This window comes from Lepus europaeus, chromosome 17, assembly GCF_033115175.1.
Source record: "Lepus europaeus isolate LE1 chromosome 17, mLepTim1.pri, whole genome shotgun sequence".
NCBI lineage: Eukaryota > Metazoa > Chordata > Mammalia > Lagomorpha > Leporidae > Lepus > Lepus europaeus.
The window spans coordinates 65,958,553-65,972,377 of NC_084843.1; the positions used below are offsets into that span (position 1 = coordinate 65,958,553).

The following is a 13,825-nucleotide window of genomic DNA, read 5'->3' on the forward strand; positions in this document are numbered from 1 at the left end:
AAAAGAGAGAAAGAAGAGAAATATGTGTTAAGGAGTCTGGCCACTTGATTCATTTTGATTTTGCATTGTGTAGATATAGGGCAGATATTTGACAATGAGAAAAAGAAAAATATATTTTCTTTCTAATAAATAAAAATAATTTAAAATGCTAGAGGCTATACATGACTATTTTAGTGTGTTCATTTATAAATGAAATCATTTTCGTTTCCAAAGTACATGGAAGCAATATTCAAGGCCGACCACGAGAAAGATCTGTCTACTTTATTTTCTTGCAATTCTTGCTTATCCTAACGTTTCCACCAGTGATTCAGGATGTAAGAGGAAGAAAAGTCACGTCACCATTATGAAGTTTGTCAGGCTTTAAAAAAATAGTTCTGGTCTCCTGGGAATCAACATTCATCTTCAACTTCTCTGATTGGTGGAATCAAGCTGCTTGTGGATTTGTATTGGTTGATCTGGTTAGCCATGTGAGTACTCATGGGCTTGATTTGAATGTTTCTGGGATAGGCATTATCCGGCTCATCTGTAAACCATTTCTTTTCTGCTGAAGGGCAAAATGGACAGAGAACAAGAAGGAGAAACGAGAAGCTCAATTAGTCCTAGGGTAAAGCTTTCGGACAGCTCAATGAAAAATGCAAAAAGGTAACTGACAGAAGCCGACAGTGAGTCATTGCCGAGGGAGCCAGTGCAGTGTGGGGAGGACCCAGAATCTGAGACATACCTCTGCTTCCTGCAGCAGGGGCCCAACACAGTGTGCCTCTGGGGCTTGCAGTTACCACGAATGGACCTCAGAGAACACGAGGGGCTGGACGATGAGCTCTGGCAGTGTTGAGCTATGTGAGTGGCTTGAAAAGCTGGTGGGGAGAAGAAGCTGCCTGTATCAGATACTGGGTATGGACACTGGACACTGCGGAAAGGCCTGTGCCTCCTTGGTTTGCAGTAGAAGACAGAAGGCCCTCGTCCGTCCTGCAGAGCGAATGATCTGGACCCTTCCTCAGGGTTGCCACCGCCCAGCCTTTTACCCTGCTCTCCTGATAGCAACCAGACTTCAAGCTATATCTCAACCCTCTCTTCTGATTCTTTTGCAGTCACTTTTGGAGATCTTAAAATAAGTCCGCAGCACTTGCTAGCCAAAGAGAGTGAAACTCAAAATGGAAGCCCATATTCTCAAGAGGATTTCGAGATGGTTTTTTTAGTTCAAGAAACAGACCTCTGGGTTGGTATCAAGTTATAAAAAGAGTTTCAAGTGGCACTGTCTTAAAGGACTATACTAACCCAAGCTGTTGACAGGGGAGCATTTCATTTCCACCCTAAATTCAGAAATGGGAGAGACAATGCTGAGTCAGGGTGTTCGGGCTTAGGGTGAGAACAAAAATGGTCTTAGCATCCTCTCAGTGGGGCAGCGCTATTTTATACAGCTCAGCTCTCATCCCTGCCTCTTTCTAGAATGGAAGTTGTCTGATTGGCCATGTGTAAAGACAGGAAGGGACTGGGCCCATAGGACATTCTGATCTGAGAATCCCATGTCTCATGTTAGTGGCTTAGGGAAAGGAAGGAGAAACCGCAAAGTCTTTCAGCACACCCCATGCTATGGAGACAATGGCCCCTCCAGCTTTGTCTCCTGCCTATCGGCACAATTCGCAGATGCCCTGTCACTAGTCCTGGATGTTCATAAAAACTGCTCACCTGGCTGAGTGTGTGCCTCTGTGTGTGTGTGTATCCATTGTGTTGTTGGCTTGTAAACAGAATTTATGATAAGCTCCAAATCACACTGTGTGTTTCTCTTCGGTCCATCCTTTTACTGTTACAAGCGCCCTGCGGTCTTAACGTCGCCAAGGTTCTGCCGCTGAAATTGGGTGTGCCGGGGTGTGCCTGGGTGAAGCCCTTTGTTCGGCTACTCAGCTTACTCCTCTCCGAGCTGGCTACCTCTGGCAGCCTTCTCCCTGCCCCCTTCCCGCTCTGGCTCTCTCACCTATTATAATTAAGTTCACTTTGATTTGAACAGATTGGACGATAGGAATTCATAATGCTACATCCTCACAGTGAAGCTAACTGATTAAGTGCTTTAAATTATTCCCCCTGACAGAATGATAAAGTTACAATCTGTTCTGAGATGATCTACAGCTTGCCAGGCTCCTACAGTTTCTTTCTACATTCATTTATCTTTTTGTCAAGCACAGTTTTTTTTTTTTTTCCTAAGCTTCAATTCCATAGATCTTTTAAAGTCATCAGCACATTGAATTATTAATGAGACTTTGGAGGCAAGGCTCCTGATGGGTTGGTTAAAAAAGGTTGTATAGAAATCCAGGACTGTGTACACATCAAAATAATTTCAGCTCCATTTAAAAAACCATTTAGTTCAAGTGTGACATAGATGAACCATTATGCATTTGTGGAAACCAATTTTTTGTGATCTACGATTAAACTAACCTTTCAGTGAGGAGTAAAGTGTGATGGTTATCACCTTCTAAAAGCACCGCCAGGCCTCCGAAACAATTTCAAACCACGACTTTTTCCATCGGCTCATAGGTAAAGGTGCTTTTTCAGAGGCGGGGCCTGCGCTGCCCGCGGTCTTGGCCCCGCTGCTGCGCGGACAGATTTTGCAAAGGGATTTAGAGCTAGGTTGGTCGTGCCAGGTTGGAAGAGGGGACTCTGCTGATGGAAACAAGGAGGTCGTTTGGGCAAAAGATCCAAGGCAGCGGCAATTTGCTGAAATTTTTACAACTGCTGCAGAGAGTAATTGTTTAGAATTTAGTCCTCGCAGTTCCATTCCGAGTTGGCATTGCGACCTTCCACAGCAGAGAGAATATCAATTTCTTTCTGCTTTCTGTGAGAAAGAGCATTATTTCCCCATTTAAGCTTCTCTTTTTTCCTTTCTAAATGTCTTTCCACTAAAAAACACCTAAGTAGCCTAGCCCCTGTGTTTTGGCCACACAGCCTCAACACAAGGAGGGTGTAGTGTGAAAGCAACCCCCGGCGTGTGCTTGCGGTTTTCACCCTGTGTGAGAAATGACTGTTTAATTTGGGTGCCTCCTATGGTCTGTGTGTTGTTGAAGACTCGGCTAGGGAGGATGTTGGGAAAATGGTAATGGATGCATGCCGCGGGTGTTTTGCTAAAATGTCCAGTGGCAGAGGTATTTTCTGATGAGATTTCTCCCAGACAGCTTCAAAGGAACAGGCTATTCATGATCACCAGCCATTTGGCTTCAACAGAGTGCTTCAGGCCAGACAACGACACTTTGGCTCATGGCACCGTGGCTTCCAGAGAAGGAACTGTGCCAGTGGGTGGCTACAGAATGGGCCACAAAGGACAAGACTCAGAGAGGGAATTCAAATGACTGAATTCAAATGCTGAAGTGGTGGAGCACAATTCCAAGTCCCTGAGTTTATCTCCACCCCTGCCCGGTCCCACATGCCAGGAAGATTTCTGGGAGCTTCATTTTCATCCCTAAGATGAGAAAGGCAATTGACCTGGCGGCTGGGAGGTCCTCCTCACTGCCTGAGAAAAGGAACCCAACCTCTAAATAAGCTCCGTAAGGGTGAAATGCACAGTGCCATTGCTCTGAGCACAAGGTGTGCCCGGTAAGGAGCCAGTGGTGCTAGGGAAAAAGTGGTATTTCCCGGCGTGTGGCACGGAAACTAGTAAAATAGATCACATCACTGCAGAGACGTGCTTGGAGAACAATGGCTACCACCGCTGGGAGACGTCATCTCTCCAGACCAGCTTTGCTGGGAACTGTCCACCTCGGACACACGATGAGGGGTAGGCCAAGGAGATGGCACAGGGTAGCAGATAAAGTCAGGCAGACTTGGCTCTCTTACATACAACTTGCACGACTCTGAGCCAGCTATTCATTTATCTTAGCGTCATTTCTCTTCTGTTAAACAGGGTTCATGACATGACCATGCTAATACTAGTGTTCAGCTCAAGGGAGCTGGTGCCCATGAGGATGAAATACACGGTGAGCAAATGTGGGTTGGTTAAGGCTACCAGGATTAATAAGAATACTAGCAGGCCTTAAATTATAGTGGCTAATGTCACAGGATTTAGGGTCCTTGGAGTCTGCACCTTTCAAACAAAGGTTTCCATGAGGATCAAAAGAGTTAATACCACATGGAAAGTATGAAGGAGGAGGTTGGGTCCACAGTCACCACAAGGGTGTTAGTTTTAGCATTAATGTGAGCACTCTCCATACTAAGGCAAGACTTAAGGACGTGTGGTCCCTTTGGGTGTGGCTGCAAATGATGTCTTTCAGCAGACGAGCTGCTGGTAAAGAGTGGCGGTGTACGTGCTGGCGTACTGGCCTAAGGACTGTGCTGGCAGGGATGACTGAGGGGATGTGGTTGGTGGTCTTCACTGGCAAGGTAAAGGAGAGGGAGGGGACACCTGGTGTTACGTCTGGGGACTTCTAGGCAGTTAGCCTCCCTGGGACCACCTGGATTTCACTATAGGAATCCACACTAGTGCCTGCCATTGCTAGTGACAGTACTGAGGGCCAGGGTTCAGAACAAAGGTCAGAACCTCCTCTTCTTGTCACGCTGCTGCAGGTCAGCTGCGATCCCAGAAGAGCAGGCTATGGTGGAGAAGGGCCCCAGCCCTGGGCTGACCGAGCTGCCTGGGGTCCCACAAGCAGAGGAACAAGCAGGCTGCACTGCTAAGACGGAGCTCCTTTGCTGGCTCTGTGGGTTGTCAGTGCTGTAGGATTTAGCCTTTTCCCATGACTACTCCCCAGAGAAGAGCACAGCGCAGGGGAGACAGCGATACAGCCAAGGCGTCGGGACTAATTGGCCTCTGCTGGCTGCACCACAAGCTGAAGCTTAGGTTTGCAAGGAGAAGATGCCATTTGGAGAGAGAGAACAGTTGACAACAATGAGGGCTAACAGGGATCCACAGCCTTCACAGGCAAGGCTCTGTGGTTTCAGTTCCCATTTCTCACAGGCAGCCTGACGCTCCCAGCCATCCCACCCACACTTCCTGCTTCCTCTCCTCTCTGTGAGCAAAGTATGGCTACCTCATAGACATGAAAATCCTTTTTACCAGAGCCAGAGCAGCTTCCCCTTAAAACCACCTCCCTTCTTTGCCATTGTCCACCGTATTTCTATTTGTCTCTTTGAACTGGAAGTCTCATGCTGCCATTGGCTGGGCAGAGCAAACTGCCCCTTGCCAGTCCTGCTCTGTGTGCCTTAGTTCAGCCAACACCCTTCCAGCAGGGGGTGGGGGTGCCTCTTCACTCTCTCTTCTCAGATGTCAGGGGCTAATCCCGCTTACCTGCCATGGTTACAATGAAATGTGCAATCTGCTCGGGGAGCCAGCCAGGATAGTGACAGGTGCCCACAGCTACCTCTTTATCATATTATGACAAAGCAGGCATGGGCTGAAAGAAACTGATGGAGAAATTGATTTTTGCCCTGTCTTGACTTCCACAGGCCCTGAAGTTTCTGCAGTCTCTGGTTTCTCCTTCCAGGAGCCTGTTGCTATAGGAACCTGGCTGCTGGATTTAATTGTCTCTATTGGGATGCACACGCCTTTAGGCTTTTCCCATGCTGAAGAAGAGCCTGTCAAAAGGTTCTTCTGGTCATCTGGGATCCTGACGATGCAGCCAAGGGGCACAGTCAGTCTCTCCACTCCGTGAGCACTGAGCTTACAGGGCCATCCACTTTCTCGGAAGCTGTGTGCCCAAATAGGGAAAGTGCCACCAGCACAATAGCATGGTGAGCCAGTGGGAGGCCTTCATGGTATTCTTTTGCTAAGATAAGCCAAGGGGACAAGGAGAAGTAGTATATGGAATGGTTAAAACACTGTTTAAGGTCAATTTATTTCAAATATTTATTGAGCACCTGTTGCAAATCAGGTCCAGGGACCTAATCCTTAATATTCAGATTAGAATTCTAAACCTCTCCTGATTGTCATAGAAATTTAAATATATGTGGATATTTCAAATACTTCCTGGAAAAAATAAGACTAACTGGCAATGTGTATCTTCCATGAACTTTTTAAAGACCCCTCGAGTATATAAGAGTCCAGCTGTCTCTTAATGCATGTGAACCGGCTTCAGGAAGGATGCTGAGGGTCTTGGGTTATCCATGATGCCCGCTAAGGTTGAGAAAGCTTCAGCCTGCCTCCTGGTCTACCAGTTTCACATTCAAAGTAGTTTGAACGGTCTACAAATCGCTTTGCATCTAGAATGGGGCAGAAAACTGAGTTCTTGGCTTAGTTCTTTTAAAATGCATGTTCTTTCTCTTCAAAGAACTTTTCCCTCTCTATCCCAATCCATTTATTTCCTTTTTTCTGGTGGTGGTGGTGGAGAGGCGGGAGGGAGACAATCTGACCAACTTGTGAGCCTCCTTCCTAAGGAAGCAGATATGCCCCTGAAGAAGGGGAAGTCTGGGTCCAATGGAAAACAGTGGGAGAGACTCTTCCCTCCACGACGTGCAGTGTAAGAGAGAAGTTTCTAGTGGAATATAATAACAATACCTTTTCCATCATCAAATACATCATAACTCAAATGCAGTCAATTCTTAATTATCTCCCAATGGGGTTCACGTGCCCCAAGTCCAGGGAAAACCCCCAAAATTCATCTCATGTCATAGTCTGTTCTCATTCTAGTCCCATCACAGTATCATTGCATCAGAGTATTAACAAACTGAATATAAAACAGATTTTTGATTTACTTCTTTCTATCTGCCCAATCTCAGGTGGGGATTTCACAAGTCTCTGAAAGGCAGGTGGCAGGAGAGCTGTGGGTATTACAGAAACTGAGCCATCAGCCCCCAGAACCCTGTGTGGGGGCTCCTGAGTCCATCCATACAGCTGAACAGTTTTACTTCCGGGTCACACTGCTCAAACATCAAAGAGACCAATGCTCTTGCCATTAACCACCCTCCTGGTACAAAGACAAGGAGGACAGAACATTCAGAGAAGCAAGTTTGCCAAATGGAATAGCTGTCCATGTTTTCCAGAAACATCATCACTTGAGGTGCTAGGGTCTCGCCAAGATAAACACAGAGATGTGAACAGACTGATGGTGGGGGCCGGGGTGGGCTGTGGGTGATGGGGTGGGGCAGTGAAGGAAGCTGGGTTTCTTGATGGGAAAATGCTTTTGGACTTGGAGCAAGGTACCGAGGTGGGCAGGGAGGCCACGTGCAGATTTAAAGGCAAGCCAGATGGAGAGAAGTTCCCCCCAAATGACCCAACCCCAAACCCAAGAACACCAAAACAAACTCTAAGGAATCTAGCAAGAGCAGCAGCACAGCCTCATCGCGCTGAGCAGTTTAGAGAGTGGAGGGAGGAAGAGAAGAAGGAAGGGAACAGGAGAGGGAAAAGGGAGGGGAAAAAAAATCAAAGCCAAACAAAATAAACAAAACCACAAACAGAACAATATAAACAAAAATAAACAAACCAATAACAGAATAAAATTTGTAACTCCTTTTTTTTTTTAATTTCACAAAAGTTTTCACAAGGACAACGTTATAGAAGAAAACCCCCAGCAGTGGCTAGGTCATGCAGAACCATTAATTGTCATACCTTGGCCCATCCTATTCATCCTTGTTGCACTTTAGAGAGAGAAGTAAGCTATGTGAGTTTTACAACGCTTTGAAACTGTCATACTTCCTGTTGAGCACTTTAACTGGCACATTCTTATAGTTATAAATGTTCTGAGGGCATAACTTTATAACCTCCTATGCAAAGAATGCATATAGAGCTCTTTATGATCCAAAACTAGGGGATATGTAGGTATAGTTATCTATATATAGTCATATATATATATATATAGTTATATATAAAGAGTTATACGTAATACATAAATCAATACATAGAGGGGCAAAAATAATTTTGAAAAAATTCTTCCACTCCTAGGGCTTTTTAATATACAGGTATACAAGTATTCCCCTCCCAGGAACTGCTTTCAATACTGCACTACCCCTGTCTTTGATGTGGGAAGGTGGAAGGTGGTGACCAAGCCTCACTCTTTTTGTCAGTAAAAGTGCTTGTCAATTCACACAGCAAGCAAATCTTCCAAACTGTCATGCTGCAGGGGACAGGGGATCCAAAATCTAAACCCAAAGCATTCACCATAAAAACACCTTTTCTTAGACAAGGTCCATCTGTGACACTTCGTCTCCTCCCTTTCACCTCTACTGGCTTTCATGGACTTCTTGAAAGGAAATGTTGTGAGCATGCCTCTCCCAGCCCAGGGCTAGGCCATCCATACCAGAGTTTGGTAATAGTGGAGATGGCCAATGCTTAGTATCTGATGCACCGATTAAAACATGATCTGCATGTGTGAAACATCTGATAATTCCATGTCCAAAAGGGAAATTTTCTACCTTTCCTCTCGTGCTTCCTAATTGCAAAAAGAGACAGAGACAGAGAGAGAAAACAAAAGAAAAAATATCCTGAAACCTGTTGGCTCACTGTGGCATTCTTACTGCTCATCACATAATAAGGAGGAGCAGTCCTCTGCTACTGTCACTCACCCGCCAAGGTGACTTGGCTGTGTGAGAGGACAAGGAATTCTGTCCTCCCAGCTCTCTTTCCAACAGCCAGCACCATGCAGCTGTGCTAGCTGGCTATGGTCTTTGCTGAGACCACTGAGGCTGGCTCTTCCCACATCCTGTTTATTTAGCCAGTGGGCTCCTAGGAAAAACACGATTTGCCACTGGGTGTATCTTCTCCTCTCTCCAGCCCTCAGCTCCTACCTGCACTGGGGCCCTTGCTGATCAAACAAAGGGGAGTAAAACGTTCCCCTGAGAATGCGTGGAAAAATACTTGCTCTTTCCTGAGCATTATTTATTCTGTACATAAGGTAAGGAATTCACCTTTTAAAGGATGTAAAAGTCCCAGGAAGGCAGTTTTTAATGACTTACATTTGATATTTATGATACATATGGCTTTTCATCCCAAATGTCAAAAGCGAAAGAAAAAAAAAATCCTATTCATATGGCAGCATAAGGAGACAGAATAACAATTTAATGTACAATCAAGCCTCTTTTCACTTAAACTAAAGGACTAGAAGTTGATCCATCCATGAATGGAATACTATTCTCTCCTGCACTGTAAGTGGGAGAAATGTCCATAGAACTCCCAAAGGAAGCTGGCGCTGGGACAAAAGGCCTTGGTGAGTAACTAAAAAAATCTCGATGTCCCCTGCAAGAAGTAGGTGCTTAGTAATCATCTAAAAAACTGTGAAAGCTTTTCAAAGGCTTTGCAATACTTCTGCCCAAAGAGTGGAAATAATCGATAAGTTTTCATTGTTTTTTTTTTTTTGATAGCTTGTTTCAAATACATGTGCACTAGCTTCTTGTGTGAGTATAAAAAAGAAAACAATAACAAAAAAAATCAAAACCCAAAGCACCCCAATAGTTCTGATTCTCTGCCCCATGAAATAAACTGGCTCTGCCTCACCGACACGGATGGCAAGAGCTACCCTCTCATCTGCAGTGAGCTGTTCCTGTGTGGAGCATGCTGTGGGGCTCCCCCACCCCCACCCCACCCCCCGCAAGAATCATAAATAACTGTTTTGGTCCGTCTGCTTATTTGCCATCGTGCTCAAGGGTTTTATGGTGGTGAAATAAAAATGACAACCACATGCACACTATCATACATATGCAAATATGTGTAAAAAAGAGGAAGGGACTAGAGGGGAGAACGGGAAAGTGACTTTGTTGGGGACAGCAACTGGGGAAATGAACGGCAGATACAGTGTCACACACGGTGGCGGTGGATACACATATCAAAGCCGCTCTTCCTGCACGTACTTCTGTTTGTCCCGCGACTCCCTGGACTTGGGTCGGTTCTGCCGATTTGCTGTGGACGGGATGGAGTGCACGGAGGAGCTCTTCTTGCTGGAGGACTGTGACGAGTGCGAGGAATGCGACAGGCTGGCCCGGGACTGGCCGGCGTTGTGGTCAAACTGCATTAAGCAGAAGATCAGGTCCGTCGGCACGAGCTCAAACTCGTAGGGGGGGTTGGTGATGACATACCTAGACGGGGAAAGCAGAGACAGATGTCACAGCCTGAGGGCAACCGGATGGAGAACTTGTAGCTCCTTGAACCAGGTGCGCTCTATCGCTGCTCTTCTAGCTGGTCCAACACCTTAGCATTCTCTTCCAAGTTCGATGAAATCTTCCTCTGTTTAAGGAGGCCAGACGTGAGCTCAGGCAAAGATGTTGAGTTACAGCTAGAAATGGGAGGACCAAACCATGCTTCCTATGGTCTACATACACCTTTCTATAGAAGATCATGTTCACTTTCAGTCCCCAGCATCCCACAGGCAGGAGGTGTCATGCACTACACTGTAACTTGGGTTCTTGAATTTTCCATCCCAGACACCCATCACTAGATCTTTATTTACCAGGACCCAAAGTCTCCTTCGACGGCCCTTAATCTTTGCTTATAGTATCTTTGGGAGGAGCTTCACTTCCATGGAAAAACATAGCACAGCTCCCCGCTTGTCAGCTCAGTCTCTACTGCTCTTCCACATGAGATCAGGCACTCTGGTTCAGCTAAGGGATGGCAATGACCTGTTTCCTCTACAGCGGTGGGTCTCAAAGCGAGGTCCTCAGACCAGACCAATCAGCATCACCAGGGAACTCTTAAAATGCACGTCTTTTATTTTTTAAAATAGTTTCTTAAAATGCAGCATACATATCAAGAAAGGCACTTAAGTATACAGATCGATGAGTTTTTGGTCATCTGCTCACCCTTATAACCAACATCCAAATTAGGAACACAACATTAGTAGTTCCCCCAAAGTCCTCGCTACTCCTGTCCACTCCATTTCTTTTTCTCAATGCGTGAAACAAGAGTATATTGTCATTTACATGCTATGATTCAGTGAAGTAACATTTATAACTACAATCCAAATGATCTGACATCTTGTCCTCTCTATATATGTTAATTACCACACAAAAAAAGCAATTGTTATTTTGTTTTGGGGCCTGGCTTATTTCACTTAGTAAAATGTTCTCCAGCTGCATCCATCTTGCTGCAAACGTCAAGATTTCACTCTTTTTATGGCTGAGTAAGAGTCCATCAGGTATACATACCACATTTTCTTTATTCACTTATCAGCTAAAATATATCTAAGGTTGCTTCCATTTCTTAGCCATTGTGCATGGAGCTGCCATAAACACAGAAGTGCAGGGAACCCTTTCATATGCTGCTTTCATTTCCTTTGGATGTAGTCCCAGGAGTAGGACAACTGGGTCATGTGGTAGATCTATCTTTAGTTTTCTGAGGAATCTCCATACTGTCTTCCTTAATGGTCGTACTCATTTACATTCCCACCAACAGTGGATTAGGGTACTTTTTTTTTTTTTTTTTGCACATCCTCACCAGCATTTGTTATTTTTTGATATTTTGGATGATAGTCATTCTAACTGGGGTGAGAAGATACCTCATTGCTGTTTTTCTTGCATTTCTCTGTTGGTTAGTGATCCCAAGCATTTTTTCATGCATCTGATGATCATTTGTATTTCCTCCTTTGAAAAATGCCTATGCATATCCTTTGCCCATTTCTTAATTGAGCTGTTTGCTTTGATGTTTGAGTTTCGTTATATATTCTGGATATGTATGCATTATCAGATGCATAGTGTACAAATATTTTCTCCCATTGTATTGGTTGCCTCTTAGCCAGAGCCATCAGGCAAGAAAAAGAAGTCAAAGGAATACAGGGAAAGGAGGAAGTCAAATTGTCCCTATTTGCAGATAACATAGTCCTTTATGTAAGGGAACCAAAAGACACCACTGAGAGGCTCTTGAAATTCATAAGAGAAGTTGGCACAGTTGCAGGATACAAAATCAACATACAAAAATCAGTTGCATTATTATATACCGACAGTACTCTGACTGATAAAGAATGTGTAAGCTCAGTCCCATTCACAATTGCTACAAAAAATTTAAGTAACTTGTGATAAAGTTAACCAAGGATGTGAAAGATCTCTACAAGAAAAATTACAAAACACTCATGAAAGAAATAGAAGAAGACACAAAAAATGGAAAAATCTTCTATGTTCATGGATTAGAAGAATTAATATCATCGTAATGTCCATACTACCCAAAGCAATTTACAAATTTAATGTGAACCCAATCAAATGGCAAGGACATTCTTCTTAGACCTAGAAAAAGCAATCTTAAAATTCATACGGAAATACAAAAGACCCTGAATAACCAGAACAATCTTAAACAATAAAAAAAAAAAACCAGAGGCATTGCAACACCAGATATCAAGAACTAATCTTTGACAAACAAGCTAAATTCACTCCCTGATAAAAGGACAGTGTCTCTTAAAAAGAAAAAAAAATCACATTGGGAAAATTGAATCTCACGTGCAGAAGTTTGGAACAAAACCCTCACCTTACACTGTATACAAAAATCAATCCACAGTAGATGAAGGACCTAAACCTAAGTCCCGACACCAACAAATTAGCAGAGGAAAGCATGGGAGAAACACTGCAAGATATTGACCTAGGCAAAGACTTCTTGGATAAGATCCCAGAAGCTTGGGTAATACAAGAAAAAACGGACAAATGGGATTACATGATGCTAAGAAGCTTTTGCACAGCAAAGGACACAAGCAACAAAGTGAAGAATGCAAATTCTTAGCCAACCCAACTGAGACACCCCCCCCCCCCAGTCGTCACCTGTGAGGGCAGGGCGCAGCAATTCTTGTTTCAACAAGGTCCTCAGGAGATGCTCACTCTCCCTAAACTGTGAGAACCCACTGACAGACAGCAGTGGCCCCCAACTCTGGCTATATTCCGCAATTCCTGGGCATCGTGTAGATATAATTCTTATTTATTTTTAAATGTGCGTACATACTCATGTGCATGATTTAAAAAACTGTTTGCACCAAAATAAACTTAGATTTTAATTCCATTTTCCATGAACCTTTTGATGTATTCTCATTTGCAATTTTTTTTTTTTTGGCTCCAAACCAGTTAAATCAGGGTAAACATAGTATTTTTAAAAAACTCCCCAGGTGATTCAAAAATGCAAACAGAGCTGGGAAACACTCTTCTCTATGGCATTATTTCCTGGGGTATATTATGCAAACTCATTGATTTCAGTAATTCTAGGATGCACTTTTAATTTTTGCCTGCTATGAATTTACTTTAATGCATATTAGAAAAAAATGTAACTAGCATGCCTAAACTGTTATTTTTCTGCTTAGGGTGATAATATACAATTTTCTTAAAAATAAATATGTAAGAGTAAAAATGTGAATCAATTAAAAATATGCACAGTAAAGCATATAGGATTCTAACAAATGGCAAAGGAACCATTTATCTTAAACACCAGCGATGTGAAATATCTCTGTTAGGCACCCACAGAGGTTATTCCAGTAGCCAGGGTTTGGGAAACTTCTGTAACTGGGCAAGCGAACTGTTTTACAGAACTTGGATTCTTGCCACAAGGCTTTTACATCCAGCTATTAGAAGTAAAGAGAAATGTCTCCCACAACCTCCCATCTCAGGGTGATTTAAGGTAGCCACAGTGATCTGCGTGTTGCAAGCGTGTGCCTACATGGTCCTTTGCCTTTACGGTCGGGGACAGGAAGGGACGCTTGAGAATCAGCACTTAGGCGGGAGAGCAGAGTGGGCACACTCACCTCTTCGTGCACTGGCTGGGGGTGCTAAGGTGCGCATCTCTCAGCCGGTAAATTCCAAAACAAAGCATATTATAGGTTTTCAGAGCTTTGCAGAACAGGTCACCATAACAACCGCCGTCCTGGGAGACAACGAAAGAACAGAGAAACATCATTTTTACGTGCCTGAATGTGGAGCTCCAAGGGGGTGAAGACCTATCTATAAAAGCCGGTCT

At 44.1% G+C, this 13,825-nt stretch overlaps 1 protein-coding gene across 3 annotated transcripts in view; it reads right to left on the minus strand.

The window, feature by feature from the left end:
• Positions 1–218: 218 nt before the first annotated feature.
• The window catches only part of KCNMA1 (potassium calcium-activated channel subfamily M alpha 1), a 782,784-nt gene continuing 769,177 nt past the window's right edge, over positions 219–13,825 (minus strand). For 2 of the 3 annotated variants that reach the window (XM_062214104.1, XM_062214105.1), the window contains exons 26-27: positions 13,614–13,732; positions 9,508–9,984 (exon numbers count right to left, since the gene is read on the minus strand). In XM_062214104.1, coding sequence (XP_062070088.1) covers positions 9,735–9,984; positions 13,614–13,732 — 369 coding nt within the window. In that variant the 3' untranslated portion in view covers positions 9,508–9,734. Of the gene's footprint in view, positions 542–7,525; positions 7,555–9,507; positions 9,985–13,613; positions 13,733–13,825 lie in introns of those variants that run through there. The other variant, XM_062214106.1, reaches the window with a different exon arrangement.